The 16,065-nt window shown below is 38.9% G+C and overlaps 1 protein-coding gene across 8 annotated transcripts in view; it reads right to left on the bottom strand.

The window, feature by feature from the left end:
* The window catches only part of CAP2 (cyclase associated actin cytoskeleton regulatory protein 2), a 168,669-nt gene that overhangs the window by 16,967 nt on the left and 135,637 nt on the right, over positions 1-16,065 (bottom strand). For 7 of the 8 annotated variants that reach the window (XM_079935519.1, XM_079935518.1, XM_079935520.1 and 4 more), the window contains one exon: positions 14,425-14,530. The exons of the other annotated variant lie outside the window; for it this stretch is intronic. In XM_079935519.1, coding sequence (XP_079791645.1) covers positions 14,425-14,530 — 106 coding nt within the window. The remainder of the gene's footprint in view (positions 1-14,424; positions 14,531-16,065) is intronic. 8 annotated transcript variants of the gene reach the window in all.

Raw genomic sequence — 16,065 nt, 5'->3', positions numbered from 1 at the left:
TAAAGGCGGCACAAAGACTTTTTAAAACGTCTGCAAATCCCTTTCTCTAAATTAATTTCAACTGTCCTGGGAACAGCCGCTTCCTCTGCCTTTAAATATATGAACTATAATTATGAACTAATGAAACCATTGTATGTGGCATGTGGCAAGCTCGTAATGTTTTGGTTATATATACTATATATATATAAAATTCTATAATTGTATTACATGGAATATATTTATGTACTAATGTGCATCAGAATTTTTTCCATTAAATGTCACTTGAAATAATTACCTATCATTTTATTACCTTGGAATTTAGGTTTTATTCTGAAAGGGAAACTATTTCTAGTTCTTAAACGAAATCTCCACATTGTTTTGACACATGTAATTAACAACCACTTCTATCTCCCACAGCCCATACCACTGTCTTAGTTATCCAGTTAATTCAGCTACAGTCTAGCTTTGGATCTAAATAATCTGCAAACGGGGCTCCAATTCTCCATTTTGTTGGGTCTGTTGAAAGTAAGACTAATAGACTACTTTTAGATGGAGGTTTTATGTCTTTGTGATAAAATTAAGCAAAAAAGTGAAACACAGCTCCTTAGGCAAAAAAAAAAAAAAAAAAAAATCAGCTACAAAGAAAAGTTTTCCATCTAAGATTTTCTGTTTAAGAGTTACATTTTTGGGGAATTTTCAACTTTCACTTTTTAAAGTCTAAGATTTTTCAAATTCAGCAATAGGGATAGCAGATGATTTGGTCTAAATAGAACCTCTTTAATAGACTGAAAGCCAATTAGAATAAGTAGGCTCGTTTGTCCATTCCACATTTGCCTAGAGCTACCTTGCAAGGAACTGGGTATATGATGAAGAAGTAGGCATATGTCTTGTTTGTTAAACTTTTTGTTTGTTAAACTCATAATCTAGTGGGAGTGTCGAGTGCACAAAATAGTAGCTGCAGATTCAGTTTGCTATGTGTCGTGTGTCACGTGAACAGGAACACTGGGAGCACAAAGGAGGGTGTGGCCAGCTCTCCTCAGGACAGTGGGGTCAGGAGAGCCAGAGAACGACTTAGGCCGGGGCCACACCATCGAATGCTCTGTAGAGGACACAGGTCTTGTAAGGAGAGACTGAGGGAGAAATGTATATACACGTAATATTAATCTCCAACTTTAAGAACAGGCCTGGCAACCTACATCTTGGTGTGTGTTTTTCCCAATTTCTTAAAAGGCAGAGACCGAGAAAATCAAAATCACCCCTGTGACAGTCTCTTGGAACAGATGGATTCTGTCCCTCACAGCAGAGCTTTTGTTATGATGTTTCTTATATAAAACTAGCTTAGTGACAGCAATATTTTGAGCCACCATCTTTAAGTATTTGTGGAGATCACAGATAAAGCTACAAAATGAAACAGCTGACATGCAGTGGCACTGTTTATGGGTTTCCTTCCACCCCCCATCCTTTCCTTATGGCCACCACCTCAATTCCCCTTCACACACACACACAGATGGCTGTCTTCAGTTTCTTGGTCAGGTTCTCTCTTTTGCTGTCCATCTCAGAGACAGCCTGGTCCATTAATCGCCTGGCTTACACTTAATGCTTTCCAGGTACATTACATGTGCCCTATTATACACTTTAAAAGTGTTCAGGGACTTCCCCGGTGGAACAGTGGTTAAGAATCTGCCTGCCAATGCAGGGGACACGGGTTTGATCCCTGGTCAAGGAAGATCCCACATGCAGCGGAGCAACTAAGCCTGTGCACCGCAACTACTGAGCCTGCGCTCTAGAGCCCGTGAGCCACAACTACTGAGCCTGCGTGCCACAACTACTGAAGCCCACACGCCTAGAGTCCATGCTCTGCAACAAGAGAAGCCACTGCACCACGACGAAGAGTAGTCTCTGCTCGCCACAACTACGGAAAGCCTGCATGCAGCAAAAAAGACCCAACGCAGCCGAAGATAAATAAACAAACAAATAAAGCGTTTAAAAATCACAAAGCCATTTCAGTCACAAATACACTTAGACTTATTACTTTAACCTGCTAAAACTATAGGACTTCACAGTGTTTTACAACTGAGCCTTTTGCCAATGCTGTTTATTAGTTTTTCCAAAGATGAAGAATCTCAAATGATCTTAATGTAACATGGCACATAAACAGGATAATAATAAACCTCTCACATACCACAAAAGGAGGGAGGGATTAAAAGAAAGAACTACAGTTTCAGAACTAAAGACTAACTTTCTATATACATAAACTAGTTTTCATAGCAGTAAAAATACTTCACAAATTCATGCTTTAGGGTTTGTTTATATTTTAGCCATCAAAACTAGTTTCTATTTTCTGAAAGGTGTACTTAGATCAAGAACTTGGTGAAACTGATACATTTCCAAATTTGTCAATTTCTATAAGTATGTCCAAATTTTACATGCATATTTATACAACACTTCTGTTGGCAGACAACCATTTTCAAGAAAAAAGACTGCACATAAACAGATAATCATCCTTTATACCTGAGTATAAACCAAAGTGAATTTGTGACTTTAATCTCTGTTCTCTTATTTCTATCACTTCCTATAATTTTTAGACTTCTGCCAATGAAAGCAGAGTTTCTGGGGGCCTTTCCAAGAAAACAGAATTGTTAAAAAATATTACAATGAAGAGCTATATAATATTTTAAGCATATGTTTATTAACAATTTTTAAAAAGTCAATTTAGGGAATATTTCCTATTTCATCTATGGTAACAGAATACTACTCGAATTTCAAGTTTCCATAAAAATACCAAGGGTACTTATATACCGTCAAAATAAAAAGATGGTCCCACAATTATGAAGGAAATGTAAGGCCCATTTTGATCACTTTTCTTCAGAGGCAAGACACCAAACTCCCTTAGCCCAAGACAGAGGTACAACAGGAAAGGTAATGAAAAACCCAAATCTCACGGTTTCGCCAATAACTTCTGATGGTTTCCTCATCCCCATTCTCCCCACCCTCCTGGGGTCTCTGTATGTTATTCCTATGATAATCTGGAGAGATGTGAAATATGGTGGTAGATGAAAAAAGAACAAGAAACAAAGTCCCTTCAGAGAAGGAAAAACAGCTTTAAATTGGAAAACAGCCTGAGAATACCTTACACAGTCTATATCAGTTTGTGGAAACCAGTAACTTAGTGTTTTTATGCTTACTGTTTCCTAATTTATAGATCTGGATGTGGCCCTTCAAAAACCACAGGTGGTGATTCCTGTTGTACATGCCCAAAGCAGAGATGTTTGATAAAAGCAGACCAAGCCCTCAGAGCAGATTCCAGAGAATATGTTGAACACAATTTGCTCAAGTGACCCAGCTATTTTGCATAAATTGTCTTCATAAGTAGCTTTAATGATTGGTTTGGCCTATTTTTTGCTATTGCTCTGTGGACCAAGTCTAGGATTCCCAGATTGTTTTTTCTTCTTGTCTGCCAGCATTGGCAGCTTGAAAATATAATTTCTCATAAAAAAGGAAAGATAAAATTAAATTTTCCATGGGAAAAATTTCCAGAGTTAAAGATAGCAGAATATACCCAACAAAGAGACAAACTATAGATAGCCAACCGTTGTAAGACCAAGAGTGATGTGTGGCTTGAATTATCTGGACTGTGACTTCATTCGGCCAGAAAAGCCTAGATCTGAACAATCATTGAATTAAAGTTTCTGTTTTGCTTTTGGATTTTAGGATCATAGAGAAATAACTGTATTTCTTAAATTATCCATCCTTGGTAAACAGCAGCGGTGGGGAGTGAGGCAAAGTGAGAGCTGTTGGAAAGATGATTTACGTTTGGCTCTGTATTGTTTATTTACTTAGGAAAAAATAAAAAAATAGAAGCATCAGCATCTCCTGAGGTTTATAGCTGAGGTGCACTAAAGACAAAGTAACTTTTGCCTCAGTTTCAGTTCCAAATTTTGCAGGAAAGGTCTGGGAAAGTGTCTGTGATTAGCTCAGCTTCTATCAAGGGTGCAACCTGGACCAATAAATCTGGACTTAGCTCTATATTATATTCTATGAAGGGTTTCTTTTACCTTTAGAAGACAATCTGCACCTTCCCTCCATCCCTTCTTAAGAAAACCTTTTTACTTAATCTAATATTAGCTTGTATTTCCTGAGTTTATACCAACTGGGAATTAGGGGCATGCAGACGGCAAGGGACAAGTGCAGGGAAGGCATTGCCGCTGCCTATAAGAAAATGCATTGTACATTTCCATTACCATCATTTGATATAAGAAATAAAGGAACAGTATTTACGTGGCTCTTAAACAACGAATACAATCTGTAGTTAGTGGAATAAACCTCTGGAAATTTCACTGTGAAGAAATGCAATTACCAATTACTGTGTTCAATTTAGCAAAAGTGTTTGGACATTGTCTGTATTTAAGGCCCTGTACCAGTCACTGCTGCAGATCCCATGCAGAATGAGAAAGAACCCTGCTTTCAATCAGCTCACAGCCTCAGAGGAGAGAAAAGACACTTCCATTCTCCCTGACAGCAGGCAACTGGCTCTTAGCCTTCATGTTTCTGCTCAGGTTGTGCCTTTGTTTGGAAGGCTCTTCCCAATTTACTATCTGGAAAACTCTTACATACCTTTCAAGGCTCAACTCAAAGTTCTCTTCTTTTTGTCGGTTTTCTGGAACTCTCCTAAGAGGAAATTTTCTGTTTCTCTATTGCAAGGGCTCATTAGGAACCCCCTTATTATGATACTTCACATTATATCGTAATTATTTGTCTGTGAATTTGGGTTTGGTCATGTCTTGAGCCCGAGCTCTGAAGAGCCACTCATTATTCATCTTAATGTCACCAGTAATGCACCCAGTGCCTGAAACGTGGTAGGTGCTTCATAAATATTTACCGAAATGAATAAGTAACTGCTTTATAAGGTAGAAAGTGCTAAGCATCATAAAAGAAGTACAGATTTTAAGAAGTACTACAGAGGTTCTGTGGAGCAAAAGGATAACTTCCAGCTTGGAAGGCCATGGTAATAAGCAAGGGAGGTCAGAGAGGCTTCTGGGAGACAAGACCATTCGAAATAGACCTTGAAGGATGGATGAGTCAGATTTGACACAGGGAAGCAAGAGGAAGGGGATTCCAGGAGGAGGGTACATGAACATTGTCATTACAACAAATAAACGCAACTGAATTGTTAGCAATCACACAAGAACTTCCAGATCCACATAAGTACTGTCTTTCAAAGCATTAGCTTCTGATGTGACACACTTGTTTAATAAAAAACTACCAGCATTCAAAACTTTCTTTTAGGACTGCCTTCAGACCGGTTTATAAAAACACACATACCAAGTAATCACTCATGCCTTTGTATTCTGCTCTTTTTGACTGAAAAGAGTTATTACTTGAATTAATCCTTCTCCAAAGAGGGTCTCAATGGCTTTTGGCCATTTGAAAAGATAAAATTCACTTGTGAGGAGGGAAGACTTGCTATCACTTAGTATCCTAAAAAGGATGGGCCCTGAATTTCAATTGCCATTGCCCTGCTCACTGGAGGTGGGGAGGGACAGGGAGGTGGGTAAAGCCACACAGCCCTGGCGGCAATTACTGGGAGGCCCAGCCTCAGGCAGTGGAGGCTTTGAGGCGTTCCCTAGGGAGTTAAGAGGCTGGACCCAGAGGCACGGCACCTCAGGGATGAATGAAAACTAGGGGTGGAGGGGTGGCGGTGGGGCATTGTGGCTCACTCTGGGCTGGGACTGACCACCGAGTTCAAAGTCTCCTCCTACCCAGGCACCCCCAGCTCTGCTCTGGGGAGCACCTCTGCCTGCACCTTTAAACCACAGCCTCCTGACTTTCCTAAGAGGGGTTGGAGGAGACAGTAGTCATCAGGACACCCCCAATTACACCACTGCCTTCAACACTATGCCTTAAAGAATATTAAATGAACACACCTTAATTAAAATATTCCCAAGGTGATGGTTTAAATAAATTAGGAACATTTATTAACTTGCTGGCCCCCAGGTTTAGAGAGTTTGAGTTCTTGGTTATAAAAAAGTCCTAGTAAATAAAATAACCTTCATCATTGAATTAGGCAGTTTTAAAAGCCACTAACTGTGTGATTTACAGAGAGAATAAATACTCTAAAAACATCTATGTATTGTTATCAACTAGCAATAAAACTCAGAGGTATTTATGAGATAATAAAAATAGTCCTAAATATAAAAAGCTTGCTTACAGCTTCATAGTACAGCTAACTCTAAACTACTGTGTATGAAATTGTAGATATTTCTGACCTACACTTACTCTACTGAAGATATAGCAAAGGTAAAAATAAAACCCACAAATAATCCCCAGACTTCAAAAGGCAGAAATTGAAGCTATAAGCAATAATCCATCTAGTCAGACACCTGGTCCATAAGTAATGACGAGATCATTACACAAAATCTTCTTGCTCCATGATTCTGTAAAACTGCATCTACCTCCAGCCCTTCAGAAATTGCATTCTAAAAGTCAATAATAAGATAGATGTTGGCAGCCTTTTTCTAACCTTACCCTCCCCAGATTGTCATATGTGATCAGCCAACCCATTGTTCTTAGAGCTTTGAGACCCTCAGCTCTTAGTTCTCCTCCTCTTTCTTGTCTTTGTCTCTTTGATTGATTTATTCCACTTTTTTTTTTTTTTTTTTTGCGGTACGTGGGCCTCTCACTGCTGTGGCCTCTCCTGGGCTCACAGGCCCAGCTGCTCCGCGGCATGTGGGATCCTCCCGGACCGGGGCACGAACCCGTGTCCCGTGCATCGGCAGGCGGACTCTCAGCCACTGTGCCACCAGGGAAGCCCGATTTATTCCATTCTTTTTTTTTTTTTTTTTTGCGGTACGCAGGCCTCTCACTGCTGTGGCCTCTCCTGTTGCAGAGCTCAGGCTCCGGACGCGCAGGCCCAGCGGCCATGGCTCACAGGCCCAGCCACTCCGTGGCATGTGGGATCTTCCCGGACTGGGGCACGAACCCATGTCCCCTGCATCGGCAGGCGGACTCTCAGCCACTGCGCCACCAGGGAAGCCCGATTTATTCCATTCTTAAGTAACAGTGTCCCCCCAGGTTTTATCCTTCATCATATTCTCTTTTTCTATCTTCTCTTCTGTTTATCATCTCTAGGTCTTCCCCTTCAGTGAACTTCAGACCTGCATTTCACCTGCCTGCTCCACCTCCCCATCTAGATGGACATCTCACCTGTGCCTCACATGCAACATGGTGAAAACTCAGGTGAATATTTTTCTTGCTTCTCTACCAGCTCCTCCTGTCAATATCCCTATTTTTATTGATGTTACTATTATTCTCCCAGACTTCCAGATTGGAAACTTTGAGTTTAGATTTGATTTCTCTCTCTCTTTTTGTCCTCCAACTCAGTGTCCATTTCATCTCTTGCATTCCATTGCCTTTGTCACACTCAAGGTCACATACTCATTATCCCATCCTGGGCATCCACTAAAGTCTCCTAACATGTATTAGGGCCTCTAGTCTCTCCCCTTTTCCATTTATCCTGAACAATTACTAGATCATTATTTATAGTGAGTAACTTTCTGCTTAAAAACCTATGGTGTACCCCTATGTTCAATGCACCATTATTTACAATAGCCAAGATATGGAAGCAACCTAAGTGTCCATCAACAGGTGAATGGGTAAAGAAGATGTGGTAAGAAGAAGATATCAAGTATATACAATGGAATATTACTCAGCCATAAAAATGAAATCTTGGGACTTCCCTGGTGGTCCAGTGGGTAAGACTCCACACTCCCAAGGCAGGGGCCCAGGTTCGATCCCTGGTTAGGGAACTAGATCCCACATGCATGCCACAAGTAAGACCCAGCACAGCCAAAATAAACAATAAATAAATAAATACTAAAAAAATGAAATCTTGCCATTTGTGACAACATGGATGGATCTAGAGGGTATTATGCTAAGTGAAATAAGTTAGAGTAAGAAAAATACCATATGATCTCACTTATATGTGGAATCTAAAAAACCAACCAAACAATCATACAAAACAAAATGAAACAGACTTATAGATACAGAGAAAAAAACGGGTAGTTGCCAGAGGGGAGGGGGATAGTGGTAGGCAAAATCAGTGAAGAGGGTTAAGAGGTACAAACTTACAGTTATAAAATAAATAAGCCACAGGGATGTAATATGCAGCACAAGGAATATGGTTAATAATACTGTAATAACTTTAGGAAATGATAGTTACTAGACTTATTGTGGTGAACATTTCGTAATGTATGCAAAGGTCAAATCACTATGTAATACACCTGAAATTACCATAATATTGTACATCAACTTTATTTCAATTAAAAAAAAAGCCTGTGGGGAACGAAAAAACCCTGCACACCACATATGGACCCATCTTCTTAGGATAACATGTAAGGATTCCACCATATGGCCCCAACTTGCCTTTCTGGCCTCATCTCTTACCATGTTCAGCTCTGCAAAACTAACAGCTTTTCTGTCAAAGTACTTAGTTCATGTCCTTTGTGCCCAATTCTCTGCTGAATTCTCAGCTAAGAACTGCCCTTTCCTTTACTGTTTGCCTAGGGAACTCCTACTGTCCTTCAAGACCCAAATCAGCATACCTGAAACTAATATAATATTATAAATCGACCACACTTCAATAAAAACAAAACAAAACCAAAAACCATAACAAAACAAAACAAGACTCATACCAAATGTAGCCCTTTGTTGCCCTTCCTGCCCACGCAGAAGTCTAATTAGCAAGGTTTATTTTCCAACATGGCCTTGTATTGTTATTTATTTTTTTGCATTGTAGTTAAAACCTGATGCTTGATGGCAGAAACTGTAGCATTAATACAATGTCTGGTGTGTGCTTTGTACAAGGTGGGTATCCAATAAATGGTTATTAAGTAAATGAATTACTAAACAAATGAATGAGTAAAAACTAATGGTCTTCCTTGAGTCTCCCACAAATTGTACGCCTTTGGTCCAGCATGACTATACTAGAGCAGTGCTTTTCAAATTTTAATATGCATATAAATCACCGGGGGAAATCTTGTTAAAATGCAGGTTCTGATTCAGGAGGTCTGGGGTGATGTTTGAGATTCCGCGTTTCTAACAAGTCTCCAGATTGCTGCTTGCCCAAGAACCACACTGTACTACGGGATTGAGTATTCCTTCCATGTCTTCCTGGTCTATGTAAGCATCGTGTTTCTGCTTACCTCTAGCATGCTATTCACCCTATTCTATCACGTTGTATAATTTTTATGTTCTTTGGCTAGAATGTAAGTTTCTGTGGACAGGAACTGTGTCTACTGTGTCACGTACCCATCTTTGTATTCTCAGCACCTTGCTGAGAAGCTGGTGCACAGAAGGTGGGCGCCTAAGCAAAGTTTGTTTAATTTCTGTAGTCTCTTTCAGGCTGAACTCAGAGCTGTTTCCAACCTAACTTCATTATCTGTGTGTTTAGAGCTCCTTTGTTAGTCAACAACACCCCTAACTCCCTCTGAGCAGTCTGGATCTCTTCCAGAGGAGAATGAAAGGAACTGTCTACCCAAAGCCCCCAAAGGGAGCTAAAAACCCAGGAGTGATGACTAGACTGACCACCGATATGGTCAGGTAGACTGGAGAGACCCACTCTCCGTAGACCTATAGAGGTATTCAGTGAGCTTGTGGTCTAGACAAACAACACACCAGCTGAGGTTTCACCTATTCACCTTGATTAATAAACCTAAGGCACAGGTTTGGTACGAGTTCTAAATGAAAATTTTGATATAAAAGATTGAGGACAGTTTTTGCTTGTAAAAATCAAGAGGAAACCAGAGAGGCCGGAAGACTTGAAAACTTACGAGACATACATATTTAATCATGTGCTACAGAGTCTACATTATTTATGAGTCAGGATACCCTCTGGCTGTGTTTTAATTTGATCACCAGCAAACTGTTAAACTTTTGCTTTGTTAATGGACATTTGGCCTTTACATTGAGAAACAGGCTGAAAAGAAATATCTACCTGGAGGAAAAGGAGTGATCATAGAGTGTCCTGCTTTGAGAAAAATCAAACCCCGCCTTGTCTATAATTGTGACCACTCCCAGTGATTTCATTTACTGGAGGTTCAGGGGAGGTTAGGATAGATGACAACTGGTGTATAGATTTTAAAAATCCACATTATCAGTAGAAAGAATTACATCACCACAACGTAAGACTTTATATACATCCATCTATGTGTAGTTTTACTCTATTCTACAAATAATTATACCCTGGCTATTCTCAAAACTAACTTGGAAAGACACATAAAAGGACAAAAATATGTCAACAAATTTCACACCAGAAAGTTAAGAAAACAACCACACTGTATCCTATTCATAGAACTATCTTCATGACCTTTTCCTGGCCAGATCTACAGAGAATAGAATAAAAGTTGGAATGCTGATCTGGACAATTCATAAAAAGAATCAGTTATTGCGGTCATTATAAGCGTAAAGATCAGGCATCTGTCTTTCAGCTTAAGTTATCTGATTTGCAGGAACTGCCAACGAATATTACAAATCTGACCAACTGCAAGGGATGATAAATAATAGTGTCTCTACTGGGTTCCTGCCAAGAGATCAATTTATTCAACAAAGTGCATTTGAAACCCAGGGCTGAGGAAACTGTAAATTAATATGGAAAAGGGTTCCCAATAATTAAACTAACTGAAAACTGCAAGTCATTTCTGGTACAGAGTCTTTCCAGTCCATGGTCATGTGAAAAAAAGCTGACCGAATGAGAAGATTCCATTTACCACAGTAAATGTAACAAGAAATTCCAGATAGATTACTCCACAGCTGCTTCCTCCCCCAAAACGCACCCACCCCGACGCCAGCACACTTGTGCACACACACGGACCCTCTCTCCAATCACTGTCCTGAAAAATTGCTGGCCTCAAAGATTTACATTTTGTGGAACAACTGAAGGGCACAACAGTTGCCTGGCACAGCTGCAGTCTGAACACAAAGGCTAGGAGGTGGGAACAGCAAGTTCAGTTCCAACTGTTAACTCAAGGGAAAGAGCATTTCTCAGAGCAATGCAAGCTTGGAAACTCAGTCTAGAGCAGCATGCTGTTGGTCACTAACACCCCATAGAGCTCAAATCTCAAAATCCAATTTGAAAATAGAAGAAAACAATGGTTACTCAAAATACTTGAGCTGTTAAGTCGCCATAAGCTTCTTGACTTTGTCCATTGAGATGGAATGCATTTCTTAAAACTTCTGAATATTGTAGTGACAATGAGTGCCAACACCCCACCCTTCTGCATACTTTTTGCAGACTTGTGATAAGTGGGCAAATAAATGAAATGATTTTTATTTTTTTTTTCCTCCCAAAAGCTATTTGATCAGATAATTCTAACAGCCTTTTCCCTCTTTGCAATAACGCTGTGATACTGGCTGTAACTGTTTATGAGTTATTTTGCTGGTATGTCAACAGGCCATAGTAAATGAGAAGAAATCAGTTTGATTTATTCTAGGGATTATGTTTTGGAATCTTTCATATAGTTTTTACTAATTTAGATTTAAAATGAAAAACTATAATTTTTATAATATACTTTGTAATAGTTTTTTTAACCCCAAACTTTAGAAGAAGAAGATAAAAATATTAGGAAATATATTTCTATGCATATATCTTAAAGTTTGTCAAAAGATTTTGTATATATGATGTTATCACTGAACCAACATTTTCTTACATAATCATTCCTCACTTTTAATATCTGGCCAAAACTTTATCATACTACTTTCCCATGAAAGAAGTGAAGTAGATGCTCTGCTTTATAACGATTACCATTTTAAATAGGATTTGCCCACATCATAACATGTGCTCAATAAATAATAGCTGTCATTATTACCATGGCGATCCACACCTCCCAACGTATGCTGTAAGGGTTATATTATAGCTGTCATTATGAGCATGGCAATCCACACCTCCTAATGTATGCTGTAAGGGTTATATTTTATATAAATAAATAAATATTTATATTTATATAACATTTATGTTCTATAACATGTTTTTCAAAATGTGGGATGTGACCCATTAGTGGATCACGGAATCAATTTAGTGGGTCTCAGCCAGGATTTTATTTAAAAATGAAGTAAAACACAAAAGAAAATGTCTGAATTCCACGTGGTGGAAGAAAGTACTGTTTTGTGAAACTTGTTTTAGTATTGTGAGAAGGGTGTGTGTGTGTGTGTGTGTAAAATACATTTCTCACTATGGGTTGCCTTTAAAAGTTTCAAACTCATTGTTACAAAGCATATATTTCTAACGAACATGATGAAAAGATAGGTGTTCACTCTAGAACAAAGGAAAACAACTACATTTATTTATCTGTAATAATCGATCCTTCTTTTTTATATTCAAAACATAATTACTCAGCTTTGTACATTGCATTAAAGGTATTCAAACCATTTAAAAAGTAATTTTCTATTCATTTTCCATGGGCACTATTGGAGACTTAATAGGCCAATGTCTGTTGACATGATTATTTTCCACAAATGGATTCTCATTCCTTTTCCATTTATCTATCATGAAATAATAAGACATCCAAGGACTCTTGATGTTTAGTTTTCTGTTTTGTCATGATGTCCTATCTCCATGGCAAACATGTGACAATTCCCCTTTATGACAAATTGATCTATAACAAAACAGCATCTCATTTGAAATGTATGAAAAATAATTCCAATTAGTCTACACAAAGACCCACCTACCTCCACACATACCCTTCCATATTAAAACCCTTCAAATGTTTATGAACTCTCTTTACAGAATCATAATGTTGTGGGCAGAAGAAAAATAATCAACTTACTGTATCTTGCATTTCTTATGGAGAAAACAGGCAAAGTAGAAAATAAAAGGAAGCATCAGTCTCTAGTGGTCAGTGTTAACATTTGTACCACAAGTGTTGAGGAACAAGTGTAGAAGTCCTACACTGCTTTGAAAAAACACAAACTCTGCCTTGGTATAACGCCCATGCTACTGAAAGCAACGTTCTGCGTGAAGGTTAGCTGCTGGTTACGACTGTGGGGAGAGTGAGGGTTCTACCTTTAAACTGAGTTCACAAATATGCCACTTCATCTTCCCAACATTTACTCTGGTTAGACCATCCACTGTGACAACTGAAAGGTAACATTCATTTCTAATGGACTGAAGTTTCCACGGGAAGCCTTTTTATAGCAAGTGCAGAGATTTTAAAGAGCACGGACGATCCTAAGAGTACCCTAATTCACGATTTAGTTCAAACTATTTACTGAGTACTTACTCCATGCCAGGCACTATGCAAGGGGCTGGAGACAGAGATGAGTTTCCAATCCAGTGGGAGAGCTCCATAAACACACAAAAAAATTACAATTCTATATGTAAAGGGATATGACTGAGGTATACTGAAGATATGAAGGAGGCATAGAGGAGAGGCATCAAACCAGATGGGGCACCAAGGGAGATCAATGGAAGTTTCTTTTTTTTTTGGGGGGGGGGGCAAGCTGTGTAGCTTGCAGGATCTTAGCTCCCTGACCAGGGATTGAACCCAAGCCCACGGCAGTGAAAGCACCAAGTCCTAACCAGTGGACCATCAGGGAACTGCCCTCAATGGAAGTTTCTTAAAGAGATGATGTTGAAACTGAGTCTTGGGGAAGAGGGTTCCTCAGGGAACTCAGGTCATACAGCATGATATATGTTCAGGACATCACAATAAAGGTTAAACAACATGAGGCTTGCAAATTTTGAAACAATGACATTTTGATTTGGTTCATTCTAAGCACTGCATGTGTTCAGAATTCCACAAGTAGTTTGGTAGTGCTGGGCCAGTGAGACGGGGAAGACAGGAGAGACAAGGTGAAGAGGAAGGCAAAAGTCAGATTAGAATCTCATGTGGGAATTCAAGTTGGAACAGACACAGCTGGGATTTTATCCTAGGACTAGGATACCATTCAAAGCACTAGGATTACCGAAGTATTGAAACATATTACTTAGTAAATTTTTAAATGCCAAAAGGGAAATATAAAACATTTAAAAAACATTCTATTCATAATTCTATCTTCTTAAAATTATAACTATTTTCAAATCTTCTTGTTTCCTTCGATTTTACTCACACAGTTTCTTAATACGTATGCCGTCTTAGTGCTCTTAACTTTTGCATTCTACTTTATCACTTAACATTGACTGGTAAATCATTTCCCATGTAACCACCATATGTGGTATCGTAATGACCCCAGAGTATTTCACTGGGTTCTTCTGACAACTCAACCATTTTCTTTTTCTGTGTCATATAGGTAGTTTCCAGACTTTCCTATGACAATGGCATTTTCATAAGCAGCTTCTGCACGTATATTTTATCTTATGTTTTCCTTGAGGTAAATTCTAAAATTGCCAGGCTACCAAGAATGAATAGTTTTATGACCTTTTGTTACTCAGGTGGAAGAGGGCTGGGTACTTACTGTTTTGCTCCAAGTAAGGCCTGCAGTGTGGTGTTCCTTGATGTATGCTTGAAGCTCACTCCATATGTTCAAATACGACTTTACCCAATCCACATGGCGTAAATCACTTTGTCATAAAAGAGAGTGGAAGAGAGTGGATTTAGGATCTATTTAAAGACATTGGGGAGCACATGGCAGTCCAGTAACTAAGGCTCCAGATGACCCTGGAACAACTGTCTCTCTAGACCAGTCGGTGTGGACTGATTCTGAAAAGAACCTTGAAAGGATGGTGGTCCTGGTTTCCCCTGAAAGGAGCTGAGTGCCCTGAGCTCCAGTGCGGAGCAGAGAGGCCCACAGAGAGAGCATCCACCAAACTTAGTCAGTTTATCCTCGTGTCATCTCTCACGGGGAGATGAACATGGAGGGGAGACCATTTCTCTCCGTACTGCTTCTGATGCAAAATGAAAAACAATGTACTTTCAGGCAGGAGAATGGTCCTGAAAACGTCCTTTGGTTTGTTTTCTAATAATTCGTGGAATTATTCGGTTGAAAGTATAACCAAATTGGAGAATTCTGGGCTGATACGGAAAGTTGCTATAGTAAGAAAAATGACTTCCTACAAATGGGTAACACTCAATACTTCTAAAGGGACAGTCACTTAAATTACTTCAATTTGATACTCATAATGACAAATGCAAGTGAGGCAGGGCATGACTGGTATTTTTATTCCAATTTTACTGAACCAAGAAGTGGTAAAATGTTAATCCAACTTTTAAAGCTGGATTAATCTACAGGATTGGGAGAACTGTTAGAAATATTAAATTTATAGGTAGGCAAAAATAGTTGCATTTCCTTTGGATTATTTCCACTCACACATTTTTTCCTACTTTGAATAAAGTAGTGGTAAATGAGAAAATGATGAAATCTCAGTTAACAAAAATTTAATCACAAACCTGGGCCATTAATCTGAAGACAATCACGGAAGGAAATCTCTATTATTCAAGCTCTTGTCAGTAATGACTTGTCTCTGGACATATCTTGTTTTCCTTGAAAAGCTCTGAGTACCACGAGCATGTTTAGAATCCCATTGTATTAAGTCGTGCCATTTAAGACAAGGGAAATGGGGAACTGAAGTCTAATTATCTGCCCCTCGAAGAGGGAAAACATGAGTGTGATTCTGTTCTACATCTTCAGATTTACTGACTATAATGATCAAATCTATGAAATATTTCATTGTCGCTTTCTCACTTTTACAATCAAAACCCAAACCCATATATTTATATATATGGTCATTTAATACATACATGTGCATATGTACAGGTATATGTACATACAACACACGTCTGTAGGCATTCTAGAAAAAGCAGGCTGCACGTTCAGTACACTTCTATTAAAAAGTTTAACAAAGGATAAAGTCCAAACCTGCATAGGCAAATTCATTTTTCTTTTAACTATTACAGTATGATTTTAACTTGAAGAAAGTTCTAGCAAAACTTGTAATAAGGCATAACAATATGGTGCCTTTTAACCTGAAGTCAGTTTCTAAGAGACAACAAATTGAGAAGGACTCAACTCTACCTCCAGAGCTGCAAACCCAGCCTCAGTTCCACTTCCCCTGTAAGAAGCTATGGGAAGGACGTGTGACTCTTAATGATTATGACT

This window comes from Stenella coeruleoalba (assembly GCF_951394435.1).
Source record: "Stenella coeruleoalba genome assembly, chromosome: 10".
NCBI classification, from domain to species: Eukaryota; Metazoa; Chordata; class Mammalia; order Artiodactyla; family Delphinidae; genus Stenella; species Stenella coeruleoalba.
The sequence above is the reverse complement of the archived record's forward strand: the minus strand, read 5'-3'. Positions and strand labels throughout refer to the sequence as shown.